General features: G+C 49.5%; 1 protein-coding gene across 6 annotated transcripts in view; it reads right to left on the bottom strand.

Annotated features, from left to right (window-relative positions):
• The window catches only part of SMARCC2 (SWI/SNF related BAF chromatin remodeling complex subunit C2), a 254922-nt gene that overhangs the window by 195858 nt on the left and 40317 nt on the right, over positions 1–18747 (bottom strand). For all 6 annotated transcript variants that reach the window (XM_075336975.1, XM_075336976.1, XM_075336974.1 and 3 more), the window contains 2 exons: positions 9111–9180; positions 1158–1227 (listed from right to left, as the gene is read on the bottom strand). In XM_075336975.1, coding sequence (XP_075193090.1) covers positions 1158–1227; positions 9111–9180 — 140 coding nt within the window. The remainder of the gene's footprint in view (positions 1–1157; positions 1228–9110; positions 9181–18747) is intronic.

Here is an 18747-nt window from a genome sequence, read left to right as displayed (position 1 = left end):
TGTGCCTTATGTCCTATTTTTTGGTGTGTTGAATGTATCTTACAAAGGTCCATTTGATCTTAAGAACTGTTACGTGTACTGTTAAAGGATTACATTTATAAATAAAAGAATTTAAAAAAAAATAAAAATCTGCGGTCGACTGAAGGTTTTTTTTATATATATATATATATATATATATATATATATATATATATATATATATATATATATATATATATTCATACATATACATATATATATTCTTATATATAAGAACCTTGTCAGTCTTTATATCCTTCTGTATCTATTTGCTCCACGTGCTGAAGTTGGAAGAGGTTACGGATAGCGTGCCCTCCTTGGTGTAGCAGGCTTGGGCTAGTTTCACACTTGCGTTGTGCGGCATCCGTCGCATTGCGTTGTGTGACGGATGTATCGGATGTGTTGCATATAGTGGCACAATTGATGCGACGGATCCTGCAAAACAACGGAATCTGTTGTAGCTTTTTTTTTTTCAGCAATTTACTCAACTGAGCATGCGCAGTTGTGTAAAGACGGATCCGTCACAGGAATCTGTCAAATGACGGATTCCGCCGGATTCCGCCACCATAGGCTTCCATTATAAAAATGACAGACACCGACGGAATCCAGCACATTGCGTTTTTTTACCGCTCTGGGAAGCGCAGAATAACGCTAGATGCTGCTTTCTTTCCGCCCGGCAGATGCAATGCAGCGTTGGACGGCGGATACAACGCAAGGCCATCCGTCGGGAAACAGCGCACATCCGTTAACAGATTGCGCTGTTTCCCAGAGCGGCAGATTGCATCAGCTGCCAAACAACGCAAGTGTGAAAGTACCCTTACCCGCACTCACAGTGTATCGGCCAGCTGAGGCCACATCAGAGTGTAGTTGGGAAGTATCAATACATTGAGCCCCTGTGAAAGGAGCTCAGTGTAAGTTACTAGTTCGGCGCTCACCGTCGAGAGGGTTCACTGCAGGCTGCAGATCAAATCACAGTTTTATTGCACCTTATATGTCTTTCATCTCTGCAATGGATTATTACCTTCTGTTATAGGATTTAGGGGTACTGAGGTGATGATGAGCCATTCAGATCCGTGGCCATTCACACACAACACTAGTGTCCATGGGCTGTGGCCTAAAGGACAGTCATATACTCTTACCTATCTGGAAAATAACCCCAGTGAAGAAGAACCTGCTTGTCTCTCTTCAATATGGGCCTCACCCATTCCTCTAAACAAAGAAGACCATGACAAAAGCGTAAGTGAAATTAAAAAAAAGGTACAAATATTAAAAGATCAAGCTAAAAAATCCTTTGAAGCATTTACAGGCTACATAATATTTAATACAAAGTACCTGACATGTATGAAGCTTGAATCAGTGATTATTTAAGGGCCTTTTCTTACATTAGTTCCATATAACAAACAACACGATGTTATGTTAACGGCACAAGCTTCCCATAAGGCTATGTTCACACTAGAAAAATTATTTTTCTTAAGAAATTTCTTGAGAGTGAAGGATTAGCGCACCTGCGTTAAAAAACGCACCAATAACGCAGGTGCGTTTTTGGTGCTTTTTTTATGCGTTTTCGGTGCGTTTTTTTTCATATTGGTCCCTGCGTTTTTTAATGCCTTTACAGCAATAAAGCACATTGAAAATGAAAAAAAAAAATACATAATACAGAGATAGATATATGATAGATCGATAGAGGATAGATAAGATATAGATAGATAGATATTTAGGGGAATAGATAGATAGTTAGATTATAGAGGGATAGATAGATATAGATAATAGATAGAGGGATATAGATAGATAATAGATATTTAGGGGTATAGATAGATAATAGATAGATATTTAGGGGGATAGATAGATTAGATAGATAAATAAGATAGAAAGATAGATGATAGGTAATATAGAAAGATAGATAATATAGAAAGATAAATAATAGATAGATTAGATAGATAGATAGATAGATATAGATATAGATAGATAATAGATACATAGATAGATAATAGATAGATATTTAGGGGTATAGATAGATAATATAGAAAGATAGATAGATAGATAGATAATAGATAGATAGATAGACAGATAATAGAGGGATAGATAATAGAGGGATAGATATTCCAGCTTTATTTATCATGTTTCCCCCCCACACACTGCACTTCTCATGGTCGGTAGTGTGTTCACATCACCGGCCGTGAGAAATGTCCTGGAGTCACCTCTGCACCTCGCTCAGGAGCCGGATTCAGCACTCGCTCCCTGACCCGTGGAGAACTGTCACACGCGGCTGGAGCAGGGCTGGAAGCGCCGCGGGACATCGCTGTGGATTACGTCGGAGCTGTGTGTCTGGGAGGGGTTAATACACTGGAGAAAGAGGGGCTTTTTGTCTTTTATTCAAAATGAAGGGAATTTTGTTTACTTACCGTAAATTCCATTTCTTCTAGCTCCTATTGGGAGACCCAGACAATTGGGTGTATAGCTTCTGCCTCCGGAGGCCACACAAAGTATTACACTTTAAAAAGTGTAACCCCTCCCCTCTGCCTATACACCCTCCCGTGCATCACGGGCTCCTCAGTTTTGGTGCAAAAGCAGGAAGGAGGAAACTTATAAATTGGTCTAAGGTAAATTCAATCCGAAGGATGTTCGGAGAACTGAAACCATGAACCAAAAGAACAATTCAACATGAACAACATGTGTACACAAAAGAACAACAGCCCGAAGGGAACAGGGGCGGGTGCTGGGTCTCCCAATAGGAGCTAGAAGAAAAGGAATTTACGGTAAGTAAACAAAATTCCCTTCTTTGTCGCTCCATTGGGAGACCCAGACAATTGGGACGTCCAAAAGCAGTCCCTGGGTGGGTAAAAGAATACCTCGATAACAAGAGCCGAAAAACGGCCCCCTCTCACAGGTGGGCGACCGCCGCCTGAAGGACTCGCCTACCTAGGCTGGCATCTGCCGAAGCATAGGCCTCCACCTGATAGTGTTTCGTAAAAGTGTGCAGACTCGACCAGGTAGCCGCCTGACACACCTGCTGAGCCGTAGCCTGGTGCCGCAATGCCCAGGATGCACCCACGGCTCTGGTAGAATGGGCCTTCAGCCCTGAAGGAATCGGAAGCCCAGAAGAACGGTAGGCTTCAAGAATCGGTTCCTTGATCCACCGAGCCAAGGTTGACTTGGAAGCCTGTGACCCCTTACGCTGGCCAGCGACAAGGACAAAGAGCGCATCCGAACGGCGCAGGGGCGCCGTGCGAGAAATGTAGAACCGGAGTGCTCTCACGAGATCTAACAAGTGCAAATCCTTTTCACATTGGTGAACTGGATGAGGGCAAAAGGAAGGTAAGGAGATATCCTGATTGAGATGAAAAGGGGATACCACCTTAGGGAGAAATTCCGGGACCGGACGCAGAACCACCTTATCCTGGTGAAACACCAGGAAGGGGGCTTTGCATGACAGCGCTGCTAGCTCAGACACTCTCCGAAGTGATGTGACTGCCACTAGGAAAGCCACCTTCTGCGAAAGGCGTGATAGAGATAACCCTGAGGACGCCAGGAGCCAGGACTCAATGGCCACACAGTCAGGTTGAGGGCCGCAGAATTCAGATGGAAAAATGGCCCTTGAGACAGCAAGTCTGGTCGGTCTGGGAGTGCCCACGGTTGACCCACCGTGAGGTGCCACAGATCCGGGTACCACGACCTCCTCGGCCAGTCTGGAGCGACGAGGATGGCGTGGCGGCAGTCGGACCTGATCTTGCGCAACACTCTGGGCAGCAGTGCCAGAGGAGGAAACACATAAGGCAGTCGAAACTGCGACCAATCCTGAACTAATGCATCCGCCGCCAGAGCTCTGTGATCTTGAGACCGTGCCATGAATGCCGGGACTTTGTTGTTGTGCCGAGACGCCATGAGGTCGACGTCCGGCGTTCCCCAGCGGCAACAGATCTCTTGAAACACGTCCGGGTGAAGAGACCATTCCCCTGCGTCCATGCCCTGGCGACTGAGAAAGTCTGCTTCCCAGTTTTCTACGCCCGGGATGTGAACTGCGGAGATGGTGGAGGCTGTGGCTTCCGCCCACAGCAGAATCCGCCGAACTTCTTGGAAGGCCTGACGACTGCGTGTGCCGCCCTGGTGGTTGATGTACGCGACCGCCGTGGCGTTGTCCGACTGTATGCGGATCTGTCTGCCCTCCAGCCACCGATGGAACGCCTTTAGGGCTAGATACACTGCCCTTATCTCCAGAACATTGATCTGAAGGGAGGACTCTGTCGGAGTCCAGGTTCCCTGAGCCCTGTGGTGGAGGAAGACCGCTCCCCACCCTGACAGACTCGCGTCCGTCGTGACCACAGCCCAGGATGGGGGCAGGAAGGATTTTCCCTTCGACAAAGAAGTGGGAAGAAGCCACCACTGAAGAGAGGTTTTGGCTGCCAGTGAAAGAGAGACGTTCCTGTCTAGGGACGTCGACCTCCTGTCCCATTTGCGGAGAATGTCCCATTGAAGTGGACGCAGATGAAACTGCGCAAAGGGAACTGCCTCCATTGCTGCCAACATCTTCCCTAGGAAGTGCATGAGGCGCCTCAAGGGGTGTGACTGGGTCCGAAGGAGAGAGTGCACCCCTGTCTGTAGCGAACGCTGTTTGTCCAGCGGAAGCTTCACTATCGCTGAGAGAGTATGAAACTCCATCCCGAGGTAAGTCAGTGATTGGGTCGGTGTCAATTTTGACTTTGGGAAATTGATGATCCACCCGAACCTCTGGAGAGTCTCCAGAGCAATGGTCAGGCTGTGTTGACATGCCACCCGGGAGGGTGCCTTGACTAGGAGATCGTCTAAGTAAGGGATCACCGAGTGGCCCTGAGAGTGTAGGACCGCCACCACGGATGCCATGATCTTGGTGAAGACCCTTGGGGCTGTCGCCAGGCCGAAAGGCAGTGCCACAAACTGAAGGTGTTCGTCCCCGATGGCGAAACGCAGGAAGCGTTGATGCTCTGGTGCAATCGGCACATGGAGATAAGCATCCTTGATGTCGATTGAGGCTAGGAAGTCTCCTTGGGACATCGAGGCGATGACAGAACGGAGAGATTCCATCCGGAACCGTCTGGTTCTCACGTGTCTGTTGAGCAGTTTGAGGTCCAGAACGGGGCGGAATGATCCGTCCTTTTTTGGCACCACGAACAAGTTGGAGTAAAAACCGCGACCACGTTCTTGAATGGGAACGGGAATCACAACTCCTTCTGCCTTCAGAGTGTTCACCGCCTGAAAAAGTGCATCGGCTCGCTCGGGGGGCGGAGATGTTCTGAAGAAACGAGTCGGAGGACGAGAGCTGAGCTCTATCCTGTAACCGTGCGACAGAATGTCTCTCACCGATCGGTCTTGGACATGTGGCCACCAGGCGTCGCAAAAGTGGGAGAGCCTGACACCGACCGACGATGCGGTTTGGGGAGGCCGAAAGTCATGAGGAGGCCGCCTTGGAGGCGGTTCCTCCGGCGGTCTTTGGAGGACGTGACTTAGACCGCCATGCAGAAGAGTTCCTCTGGCCCTTCTCTGACCTGTTGGACGTGGAGGATTGGGACCTGGCTGAGGGCCGAAAGGACCGAAACCTCGATTGAATTTTTCGTTGCTGAGGTTTGTTTGGTTTGGACTGGGGTAAGGACGAGTCCTTACCCTTGGATTGTTTAATAATTTCATCCAATTGTTCGCCAAACAAACGGTCGCCAGAGAATGGCAAACCGGTTAAGAACTTCTTGGAAGCAGAGTCTGCCTTTCATTCGCGTAGCCACATGGCCCTGCGGACTGCCACCGAATTGGCGGACGCTACCGCTGTACGGCTCGCTGAGTCCAGGACGGCGTTCATGGCGTAGGACGAAAAGGCCGACGCCTGAGAAGTCAAAGACACAACTTGCGGAGCAGAGGTACGTGTGACTGCATTAATCTCAGACAGACAAGCTGAGATAGCTTGGAGTGCCCACACGGCTGCAAAGGCCAGAGCAAACGACGCGCCTATGGCTTCATAGATGGATTTCATCAGGAGCTCTATTTGCCTGTCAGTGGCATCCTTGAGCGATGAACCATCTGCCACTGATACTACGGATCTAGCCGCCAGTCTAGAGACTGGAGGATCCACCTTGGGACACTGAGCCCAACCCTTAACTACGTCAGGGGGGAAGGGGTAACGTGTGTCATTAAGGCGCTTAGTAAAGCGCTTGTCCGGAAATGCTCTGTGCTTCTGGACAGCATCTCTGAAGTTAGAGTGATCGAAAAACGCACTCCGTGTACGTTTGGGAAACCTAAACTGGTGTTTCTCCTGCTGTGAAGCCGACTCCTCTATAGGTGGAGTTGGGGGAGAAAGATCTAGCACCTGGTTGATGGACGCTATAAGGTCATTTACTATGGCGTCCCCTTCAGGTGTATCAAGATTGAGAGCAACGTCAGGATCAGAGCCCTGAGCTGCGACCTCCGCCTCATCCTCCAGAGAGTCCTCATGCTGCGACCCCGAACAGCGTGATGAAGCCGGGGAAGGTTCCCAGCGAGCCCGCTTAGCCGGTCTGGGACTGCGGTCCGTGTCGGAGTCCTCCCCGTGGGACCTAGGTGTCACCCCAGGAGCACTCTGCTGCACCGACCGAGAGGGGCCTGGGGGCGATGAACTCACAGTGCCCGGGGCCTGTGTGACCGATCTGGACTGCAATGCTTCTAGTATCTTAGCAGACCATCTGTCCATAGACTGAGCCATGGATTGTGAAAGCGACTCAGAGAGTTTCTCAGCCAAAACTGCAAACTCTGTCCCTGCCACCTGGACAGTGGAAGCCGGCGGTTCTACCTGAGCCGAGGGTCCCACCAGTGCCCGAGGCTCCGGCTGAGTGAGTGCCACAGGGGCCGAGCATTGCACACAGTGAGGGTAGGTGGAACCTGCAGGTAACATAGCCGCACAAGAGGTACAGGTTGCAAAATAAGCCTGTGCCTTGGCACCCTTGCTCTTTGCGGACGACATGCTGTAGTCTCCTCTGAGAGTGATCACTGAGGGTATATAGCCAAAAGCAAAACAATGCGGCTGAACAGAAAATGTATACAAATATATATATATATATATATATATATATATATATATATATATATATATATATATATATATATATATATATATACACACACTTCGGCACCCAAGGGGGGCCAGCACCGGGTAACCGGTGTGGCTTACCGACCGCCCAAAGCGGTTGTGTGTCCACCAGATTCCCTGCCTGGGCCTCCCAGAGCTGTAGAGCTCGTTCTGAAATCCTCCACCGGCAGAAGTGATTGTAAATATGGCTGCCAGAGTTCTCAGGGGAGGAGGGAGCCGTGGGCGTGACTAATAAAGTGCGGGAATCTGGTGCCCCACAGTGCTCAGTGAGGGGGGAGGAGAACACCTAAGTATGCTCCAGCCCTCACTGCCGACGTCCAGTCGACCGTCCCGCCCTTACCCCTGACTGGCAGGCCCGGGGGCGGGAGTTATGGTACTAGGCCGCAGAAGCTGGGGACTAAATTTAATAACGCGGCCGGCAAACAGGCGCGGTCGGCGCGGTAGTCCCGGTCGTCACAAAAAAACAGCAGCCGCTGCAGCGTCTGTAACACAGGCGCTCCATGCACCGTCCCCAAGGGGACACAGAGTACCTTATAGATGCAGGGCCTGTCCCTGATGATACTCAGTCTCCTGTCCGTCAGATTCCCCCAGGGGCTGCGGAGGGAGCCCGGTCCCAGTGAATGGTGACCGGTTAGGATCCCACTTCTCCCAGAGCGTCTAAGGGATGGGGAAGGAAAAACGGCATGTGGCTCCAGCCTTTGTACCCGCAATGGGTACCTCAACCTTAACAGCACCGCCGACTTAGTGGGGTGAGAAGGGAGCATGCCGGGGGCCCTGTTAGGGCCCTCTTTTCTTCCATCCGATACAATCAGCAGCTGCTGCTGACTAAAATGGGAGCTTGAGTGAATGTGTGCCTCCTTCAACACAAAGCATAAAACTGAGGAGCCCGTGATGCACGGGAGGGTGTATAGGCAGAGGGGAGGGGTTACACTTTTTAAAGTGTAATACTTTGTGTGGCCTCCGGAGGCAGAAGCTATACACCCAATTGTCTGGGTCTTCCAATGGAGCGACAAAGAAAAAGGATTTTTCGGTGTGTGAGTGTTTCTTTACTTTCACTTTCAGATTAGTGACGGCGTGTCAAAGACGCTGCCATCACTAATCTTAGACTTAGCGGCAGCTATTAGTTGCCGTTAACTCCATATTACCTGGATTGCCCCCGCATCACGGCATCTGGAAGAGCCGGTAACACGCCGGGACTGTCGCATAATGGATGCGACAGTCCCGGGGCAGCTGCGGCTGATATTCTCGGCTGCGGGAGGGGGCATTAACCCTGTCCCTCGCTCTCCCCAGCCTGAGAATACCGGGCCGCTGCTGTGCGTTTACCCGGCTGGGAGGTAAAAATACAGCGGAGCACACGCTTTTTTTTTTTCCTCTTCTTGTTCCTCTTCCTGTCCTAGTGACATCACTTCCCTGCAAAACGCAGTGCAGGGAAGTACACTATGTCCTGAAAACGCGAAATAACACAGGAATAACGCACATCCCTTGCTACCTGCGTTATTCCTGCGCTATTTCATGATTAAATTACAGTCAATAATAACGCAGTTAGCTGCAGAAAAGAAGTGACATGCTCATTCTTTTTCTTAAGAAAATCTACTGAAAGAATTTTCTTAAGAAAAAAAACGCAGTGTGCGCACAGCTAATTTTTTTTCCCATAGGTTTTGCTGGAAATGTCTGCAGAAAGGTTACATGAATTTCTCAAGAAATTTCTGCAGCAAAAACGGACCAAAAACGCAGGTAAAAAACGCAGTGTGTGAACATAGCCTAAAAGTCACTGGCCACCTAAAAGCAAGCCTTTACTGTCGAGTAGTTGTCCATCATCACATCTCTGACAACATGATGGCGAAGTAGCACACGTAAATGGTTTGGTTAGGATAGTCCCTTTCTGAATAAGGCATTAAGACATTTGGAATCAAAAGAGGGGAAGAAGCATTTACTGCAATTTTAGAAATGCTAGCTAGAAAAAAGATTTTGAATATTTATGCAAAAATAAAAAGAGTTATATTCTAACCTTCTTCCAATGAGCCAGGAACCGGAACAACTATATGAGAGGCATGGCTTTTGTCCTCTGTTACTGTGCCCTGCAAAAAAGGAAAAAATAAAACCATAAAAAGCATAATATTAATATACATTTATTTGCATTGAGGATAGAGTAGGAGCTGTGTCTCATAATAAAGACAACAAAAAAAACTGTTTTACAGTAAGTATATAAATCCAGTACTCTTGCTAACAGATTTGGGGAGGACACAGCACCATGAGTGGGAAACAAAACCAAGAGAAGAAACTGCCCTGTGATCTACCTAGTGTACAGCAGTTTAGAGTACTTTGTGGCACAGCCTGTAAGGAGAGAACGTTACTGTATAATCCAGGAAAAACTTTGTGAAAATGTGCATTGAAGACTGGGTGGTAGCCTTTCAGACATAAGATGCTGATGACGTGCCACCCAGGATGTCTCAATATAGAGGAACCTTACCCTTGGGCCGGTAGGACACAAAGATTGCAGACCAGATCCAGTGAACAGTATCAAATATGGAAGCCATTATGGCCTTTCAGAGATCAGGAGCCCAAATGGTCTTCCACATGCTATGGTACACTTTGGCCAATTAGTTTTTGGCCATTAGGCATCATCTGGGTGGCAGGCATAAAAAGTCCTCAAGACCTTAAAATCAAGCTCAGCTGAGGTACAGCGGGGTTCACTTTCAGACCATGGGAAAGAAGGTTGGCTATAGTAGAAGACGCTAAAGGCCTTCACCAAGCAGAAAGACAAGGTCGGCACAGCAGGTCTCAAGGCCAGATTTGAGTAACCAGAACTGTGAGAATGCCCTCTACTTTGACCATTTTTAAAGGAAGAAGACAAGAAAAATGTAAAAAAAAGCTGAACTTGCAGCTACTGGAGAAGCAGAGGAGTCACAAACTCTGTCCATGTCAATAGGAACTTTGTTTTTTTTTCAGATGGGACACACAAATCTTCACATCTGAGGTGCGCAAGAGGCATCTTGGGGCAGTCAGGGATAAAGTTACTACAAGTGAAGAGTGGTAGGCTAACCACATTGGAAATTTTTATTACATAATGTGGAGACAAAATGATTCACTACTACCTCAGGATCCGGATTGTCTGAAGGCAATCTGTTGGAATGAGTTGTCTAAGAGAAAAAAAGGGTGTTTGACAGTGTGAAGTACAAAGGGGGCTCCTAGAAGTCTGAAGGGGCAAAGGAACCTAAGGCAAGTTCAACCACAAAATTATTGCCCCTGGGATATGGTCTGAAGGACACTCCTACACTATTACCTATCTGGACCCTAACCCTAGTGAAGACAAACCTGCTCGTTTCTTTTCAATATGGGTCTCACCCATTTTTCTAAATTAAGTTCATGACAAAAGCGTACGTGAAATAAAAAAAAAACAAAAAACTAACTTTAGGGCTCACATAAGCAGGGATCTAAAGGCCAATGTAAGGAAAGAGGAATAGATCCAGTGGCACGAACTAAAAAAAAAATGAATTTTATTCTAGCATGTTAAAACACACAGAAAGCTGCCAATAAGTGTTGGGGGCAGAGTTCTACAGAGCTCATGAACATGGAGGACTACAAGTCAGCAGGTTTACTAATCTTGCAATGATAATCTCCGGCAGATAAAACAGTGTTTTTATCAAAATGAAACAGGTGGTCCAAAGGCAAAAGGAAATTTTATTTAAATCCCTATCTACTTGATTCTATAATCTAAGTTACTTTCTAATATACTTGTATTAAAAATTCCCTACCGTTCCCTAAAAATGCTAACAGCTATTCTATTTTCTTTTCTAGTTCCTGTCTGATGATTCGTTTGACAATCCCAGTGCATGCTGGGATACTCAAAGTGTCATCAGGGCGCAGAGGCTGTGGCAGTGACCGCAGCTTCTGCCTCCTCCCTGAAACGAAGCGTCATGAACCCTACATTAGTCTAATATGCATGCTGGTCTTAATAGGCTGGGATCGATCTTCTTAAAGTAATTTGCAAAATCACAACCAAGAAGTAAGGCTTTTCATGCTGCTCTCCAATTTCAAACAAATATAGCACCAAGTATACAGATACCAAGATTTAAACGGGGTTTTCCAAGAATTCCTCTTTTTTTAACCCCTTCACGACCATGGACGGATATATCCGTCATGGAGTGTGTCCCGTTAAGCCCCGCCCCCTGCCGCGTGCAGGCGGCGGCGGTCGGCACACATATCAGCTGTTTTCAACAGCTGACATGTGTGCCTCCTAGCCGCAGGTGGAATCGCTTCCACCCGCGGCCATTAACCCCTTAAATCTTGCTGCCAAAGTCTGACAGCAAGATCTAAATGTGCGCGGCCATGTTTTTTACTTACCGCCGCCCCCACCGGAAGTCACGTGCGTAATCACGTGACTATCGGTGGTTGCCATCGTAGCACAGGGTCATGTGATGACGCCTGCAGCCATGATGTTTCACTTTCGTTTTCCCTCGGCACGGAACAGAGGGAAAAAAGAGAATTTTGTTACTTACCGTAAATTCTTTTTCTTATAGTTCCGTCATGGGAGACCCAGACCATGGGTGTATAGCTACTGCCTCCGGAGGACACACAAAGTTACTACACTCAAAACGTGTAGCTCCTCCCTCCTAGCATATACACCCCCTGCTAGCCACACCTAGCCAGTTTAGTGCAAAAGCTGAAGGAGGACATCCACCCACAAGAAGAGACAGAGGAAAATCCGGAAGAACCGGGATCTCTGTCTACAACAATAACAGCCGGTGAAGACACACGGAACAAGAAACCTGCCAACAGGCAATAGGGAGGGTGCTGGGTCTCCCATGACGGAACTATAAGAAAAAGAATTTACGGTAAGTAACAAAATTCTCTTTTTCTTTATCGTTCCTATGGGAGACCCAGACCATGGGACGTCCTAAAGCAGTCCATGGGTGGGAATAAACAGACAACTGAGAAGCAGGAAAACCCAACTTCACAAATGGGCGACAGACGCCTGAAAGATGCGTCAGCCCAAGCCTGCGTCTGCCAAAGCAAGAGCATGCCTTGGATAGAGCTTCGAAAAAGTACGCAGACTAATTCGAGCTGCAGTCTGACAGACCTACTGAGCCGTAGCCTGGTGCCTGAAAGCCAAAAGGCACGGACCGGTCTGATCAAATGTGCTCTGATCCCCGGCGGGGAAGGCACTTGAGTACCTTGTAGGCCTCGGAAATGGCCGACCTAAGCCAACGAACCAGGGTCGGCTTAGATACCGAGACCGCTACGTTGACTAGCAGTCAGTACCAGAGAGAGAGGTGCACCGCCTAATAACGGCGGTGCGAGACACATAGATCCGGGGCGCCCGCACCAGATCCAGGAGATGCAACGCTTCCTCAAAGCGATGAACAGGAGCCGGACAAAAGGAAGGCAGGAAAATTGCCCCGGATAAGGTGGAAGCAGTAACCACCTTAGGGAAAAAAGTCCGGAGTCGGACGGAGACCACCTTGTCTTGATGCAAAAGACCAAAGAAGGGGGTGACTCAGAGAGTGCAGCCAGAACTCCCTGGCGGGAAATTATAGCCACTAGAAAGACTACTTTCTGTGAAAGATGAAACAAAGAAACCTCCCTAAGAGGCGCAAAGGGGGGTTTCCGGGAACCGGGAGGACCGGATGAAGGTCCCAGGGTTCCATAGGCCGCCGGAAAGGCGGAATGATGTGAGACGCGCCCTTAAAGGAGCGCACCGGAGCCAGCCGGACGATACGCCGCTGGCACATACTGACAGAGCCGAGACCTGTCCGTTATTGAGGGATAGTCCTAGCTGTAGACCGGACTGTGGAAGGGACAGGAGGGTCGGCAAGGCTAAAAAGGTCCAAGGACACCTTGGAGCTCGAGTCATAGCGGAGATGACTTCAGGAAGGATACCAGAAGTCGCTAAGATCCAGGACTCAATAGCTACGCCGTCAATCTGAGAATGCAGAATTCTGACGGAAAAAAACGGACCTTTGAGAAAAGGTCTGGACGGTCCGGAAGATGCCATGGCAACCCAACGGACAGAAGGAGCAGGTCAGGATACCAAGCCTGCCTGGGGCAGTCTGGAGTAAGAGAATGACCCGACGTCCCCTTTTTTTTTTTTTTTTTTTTTTACTGATCTTGCGCAGGCCTCTGGGCAAGAGATAGAGGCGAAGCTGGATCAAACATGAACCAGTGTGTCTACTGCAAAACCTGAGGATTGTGGACCACGGTTGGACAGCTGAAATAGTCTGCCTCGCAGTTTTGACATCTAGGATGTGGGCTGCGGATACGGTGGACTAGGAGTCCCTTGTCCACTGAAGAATGTTGAGGCGCCAAGATTGCCAGGCGGCTGAATGTCCCGCCCTGGAAGTTGACGTAGGAAAACGCTGTCACGTTATCCGACTGAACTCGAATGTGCCAAGCCGCCAACAGATGGTGAAGGCTTAGAGAGCTAGAATACAGCTCTGATTTCCAGCCCATTGATCTAGAGGGCTGATTCGGACAGAGTCCAAGCGCCCTGCGCTCCGCGGTGGAGATATACTGCTCCCAAGGCGGAAAGACCAGCACCCTGGTGAGGATCACCCGGGACGGGGCCAGGAAGGAGCGTCCCTGAGACAGAGTGGCCGAAACCACCACTGCAAACAAGCCCCCGGTCAGTGGCAAAGCCACCACACCGTGGAAGGAGGGAGTTCGCGTGTACAGCGGAAAACATCCAGTCTCAGAGGACGCAGGCGAGCAAGGAATCACTTCCATTGACGCCACCGTCTGACCAGCACCTGTATTTGGTGTCTGATAGAACGACGTCGACCGCCAGCGGAGGGACTACTGATCGACTAAGAGCAGCTTCACAAGAGCCGACAGTCTCGAATTGCGTCCCTGAGAACCTCTGGTTCGAAGTCAGAGTGGACTTGAACAGAATGACAAGCCACCCGAATAGGTTAGAGTGGCGAGAGTAAGCGAAGTACTCTGCTAAGAGTCTGCACTGGATGAAGCCCTGAGAAGAAGGCCGTCCAGGGCAAACGATCACTGCCAATCCTTAGGGGTGCAGGACCCTAATCACAGCAGCCCCATGAGAATACTCGATGGGCCGTGGCTAACCGCAAGGGAAGAGCCACGAATTGGACCACTCTGATGGCAAAACGTAGTCAACGCTGGTGTGCACCTGCGATTGACCCCTGCAGAAAGGCATCTCTGATGCCGATGGCTGCTAGGGAATCTCCTTGGGTTCTTGATTGGTCCGGTGAAAAAAACACACGGAACAAGACTGAGACTCCATGTGAAAACGCCACACCTGACCATGCTTGAAAAGCTAAAGATCCAGGCCGGAAGGCACCGCCCTGTTCGGGGACTGGAAATAGATTTAAACAAAAATCTCAGAACCGTTCCCAGTCGGGAACCGGTACAATTACTCCATTGGCCTGCAAGAAATGCACGGCCTGTGAGAAGCCTTGGAGCCGGGAGGAGGTGACAGAAAAAATCTGTTTGGCGGGCGGACAGAATTCTATCCTGTAGCCATGGGAGATATAATCCCGCCCCCACTGAACGGAGACGTGTTAGAACCATACGTTGCCAAGTGGAGAGAGCCTGCCACCAACCAGGAGGAGGTTGGCGGCTAGATAGCTCGGAGGAAGCTGACTAAGTGGCAGCATCTCCTGCGGTCTTCTAAAGACGCAGCTTCAAGCCAATTGGTTCTATGAACCTAGGCCGAGCTAGAGGACGATCAGATGGAGGAACGGAAACCACCGAAACCTCAACTGATTCCTGCCCTGGACAGGTTCCCTGGTTTAGGTTTGTGGCAAGGAAGAACTCTCCTCGCCGAGAGCTTCCTAAATTTCATCTAGTTGGTTCCGAAGAGACTGGTCCCACCAAGGGGGAGCCCAGTAAGGACCCTCTATAGAGGCCTCTGCCTTCCATTTCCGAAGCCACAGGAGCCTGCGGATAGCGAGGAAAGTAGCCAAGACCACCGCCGTGCGGTGTCCAGCATGGCAGACTTGGCAGAGGATGAAAAGACTGAAGTCTGGAAGTTCAGGCAACCGTCTTGGGCATAGAGTCCCTGTGAGGGAATGCATATCCTCTGAGGAGCCATCAGCCACTTACATAACGGTCCGGGCTGAGCCACCTGAGGTGAATGAGCCCACCTCTTGACCACCATTGGTGGACAGGGGAAACACAGTCCTCAGAATCACGCTTCATGGGAAGCGACTGTCAGAGCGGACCCTGGGCTGGTCACAGGGGCCTGAAAACTGGAGTGGTTTAAGGAACACACGTTGTGTTCACCTAGATAAGGTAACTCCGGCGGATTGAGGTACAGTACAAAATTAATGTACCGTGGGATCCTTATAGAGGTGCCGTCAGCCACTGATACAACTATCCGGGCTGAAAGTCTAGACACCGGAGTGGCCACCCTTGGCGAATGAGTACACTCCTTGACCACCTCTGATGGAAGGGGGAGACAGGCAGCAGAACCCCACTGTGGGATCTGCAGGACAGGCTGCGGGCTTGGACGCAGCGGCCTGAAAACTGGAGTGGTTAAGGAACACACTCCTTAAAGGTATACTGATGCCTTTTGCCAGCGGGGAATACTCCCCTGATACAGGCGGATGGAGGTCCAATACAAGTATAATGGACGCAATCCAATCATTCGCATCCGCGTCACCTACGGACGGATTAAAGTACCTAAAGCAGCGTCCGAGCCCCTGATAGAGATATCCTCCTCGTCCAGTGAGTCAGCTCGTATTGGAGCTGCGGGACGGGGAGGACAGGGGACCCTGCGTCTCCCTGTCAGGAGGACGGGGTCTGTGAGCTTTGCTGAGCAAGCAAAAAACGCCCTGAGAAGGGGGCTGCATGCTCAGCAGATGCCGGGACAGCCGACCCCTGGAAAAAAGATTCCCCCAGGGGTCAGCCACCGAACCCGGAGCAGCTGGAGGGACCATGAATGAGCCTCCAAGCTGAGGGGCCACAGTGGTTATGAGCTCGCCGTACGAGCCCACCAGCAGTGGATAATAAAAACAGCCTGCAGCCTCGCTCTGTGAGACCTGCTGCAGACGTGGGATCCAGCCTGGGGCGACTCCAGGCTGAGGCACCACCACATAAGAACCATTACAGTATGGGCCGGTTCAGGCAATATAAGCTTACATGCAGAGCATGTAGTGTACAGCCTTGGAGCTTTGCTCCTAGTGAGACATGCTGCTGAGGAGGAGGTTCTAAAATAAAGAATTAACTCCTTCAGAATGCCCTGATAGTGTATAAAAAGTGCACAACCAGAGGTTGTGACTTATCAGGCCGCTATTGTGAGTGCCCCCCCAGGTTCCAAGCCTGGACCCCTAGCCAGATATCCACTCCCTCTGCACTGCAGAGCAGCCAGCGCCGATCAGCGTACTACGAACGCTGAGAAAATGGCGCTAGAGTGAGGGGGGAGGGCGGGGGTTAACCCAGGAGCGGGAATCGGAGGGCTAAGAAGATGTACAGGGGAGGGAATCATCTCCCAACAAGGAGTGTCCTCCCCTGTGCAGAGCGGCGGTTGGGCGGCGCTGCAGCGTCCCCCTGCATGACTGACATGCAGGGGAACGAAACGAAAACTAGGCCGCGGCTGAAGCCGGGGCCTAGAGTTATGCATGCGGCCGAAAATCAGGCATCATCGGCGCGGTACACAGTAAAAACCGTGGAACCGGCCGGAAACACAGTAAAAGCAGCATTATCAAAGTCAATCACTGTCCCTCCAATAAAGTGCCCCACATTGCAGAAGGACCCTCTGAATAACGTCTCTATACTTAGCTTTGAGACGCAGGGTCCAGTCCCTGGTGGGGTGGGGGTCCAGTGCTCCGTCCAGCAGGGTCCTGCCAAAGGGCTGCGGATGGAGGCCGGTCTCCTGCAAGGCAGTGAGAACCGTGTTGGCTCTAACTTCAAGCCAGAGCCCCTAAGGGATGGTGAAGGAGCGCGGCATGAAGGGCTCTTGCCCTGAATCAACCTTAACAGCACCGCCGCCAGGGGGGTGTGAAGGGACATGCCGGGGGTCCAGTGGACCCGCTTTTCTTCCAAATCTGTAGAAAAAATGAAAAAATCAAAAAAGGATGCATGTGTGTGTGTGATCCTCCTGACACAAAGCATGAAACTGGCTAGGTCTGGCTAGCAGGGGGTGTATATGCTAGGAGGGAGGAGCTACACGTTTTGAGTGTAGTAACTTTGTGTGTCCTCCGGAGGCAGTAGCTATACACCCATGGTCTGGGTCTCCCATAGGAACGATAAAGAAAAGAAAGTGACTATCTGCTGTTTACAGCTGTATAGCTGTGATCAGCAGATAGATAATAGCGATCGGATTGCTGATCGCTATAGCCCCCTAGGGGGACTAGTAAAATAAAAAAAAAAAAAAAAAAAAAAAAGTAAAAAAAAAAAGTTTTAAAAAATAAACAAAAAACCTAAAAGTTCAAATCACCACCCTTTCCCCCCCATTGAAAATTAAAGGGTTAAAAAATATATAAATATACACATATTTGGTATCGCCGTGTTTAGAAATGCCCGATCAAAATATAAAATCAATTAATCTGATTGGTAAACGGCGTAGTGTCAAAAAAAATTCCAAACGCCAAAATTACGTTTTTTGGTCGCCGCAAGCTTTACGCAAAATGCAATAACAGGCGATCAAAACGTAACATCTGCGCAAAAATGGTACCATTAGAAACGTCAGCTCGAGACGCAAAAAATAAGCCATCACTGAGCCATAGATCCCAAAAGAAGGGAATTTTGTTTACTTACCGTAAATTCCTTTTCTTCTAGCTCCTATTGGGAGACCCAGACAATTGGGTGTATAGCTTCTGCCTCCGGAGGCCACACAAAGTATTACACTTTAAAAAGTGTAACCCCTCCCCTCTGCCTATATACCCCCCCGTGCATCACGGGCTCCTCAGTTTTGGTGCAAAAGCAGGAAGGAGGAAACTTATAAATTGGTCTAAGGTAAATTCAAGGATGTTCGGAGAACTGAAAACCATGAACCAAAAGAACAATTCAACATGAACAACATGTGTACACAAAAGAACAAACAGCCCGAAGGGAACAGGGGCGGGTGCTGGGTCTCCCAATAGGAGCTAGAAGAAAAGGAATTTACGGTAAGTAAACAAAATTCCCTTCTTCTTTGTCGCTCCATTGGGAGACCCAGACAATTGGGACGTCCAAAAGCAGTCCCTGGGTGGGTAAGAGAATACCCCGATAAAAAGAGCCGACAACGGCCCTCCTCTTACAGGTGGGCAACCGCCGCCTGAAGGACCTGCCTACCTAGACTGGCGTCTGCCGAAGCATAGGTATGCACTTGATAGTGTTTCGTGAAAGTGTGCAGACTAGACCAGGTAGCTGCCTGACACACCTGCTGAGCCGTAGCCTGGTGCCGCAATGCCCAGGACGCACCCACGGCTCTGGTAGAATGGGCTTTCAGCCCTGAAGGAATCGGAAGCCCAGAAGAACGGTAGGCTTCAAAAATCGGTTCCTTGATCCACCGAGCCAAGGTTGACTTGGAAGCCTGCGACCCCTTACGCTGGCCAGCGACAAGGACAAAGAGTGCATCAGAACGGCGCAGTGGCGCCGTGCGAGACACGTAGATCCGGAGTGCTCTCACTAGATCTAACAAATGCAAATCCTTTTCACATTGGTGAATTGGATGAGGGCAAAATGAAGGTAAGGAGATA

This window comes from Anomaloglossus baeobatrachus, chromosome 2 (assembly GCF_048569485.1).
Source record: "Anomaloglossus baeobatrachus isolate aAnoBae1 chromosome 2, aAnoBae1.hap1, whole genome shotgun sequence".
Taxonomy (NCBI): domain Eukaryota; kingdom Metazoa; phylum Chordata; class Amphibia; order Anura; family Aromobatidae; genus Anomaloglossus; species Anomaloglossus baeobatrachus.
This window is presented reverse-complemented; position numbering and strand designations above follow the sequence as displayed.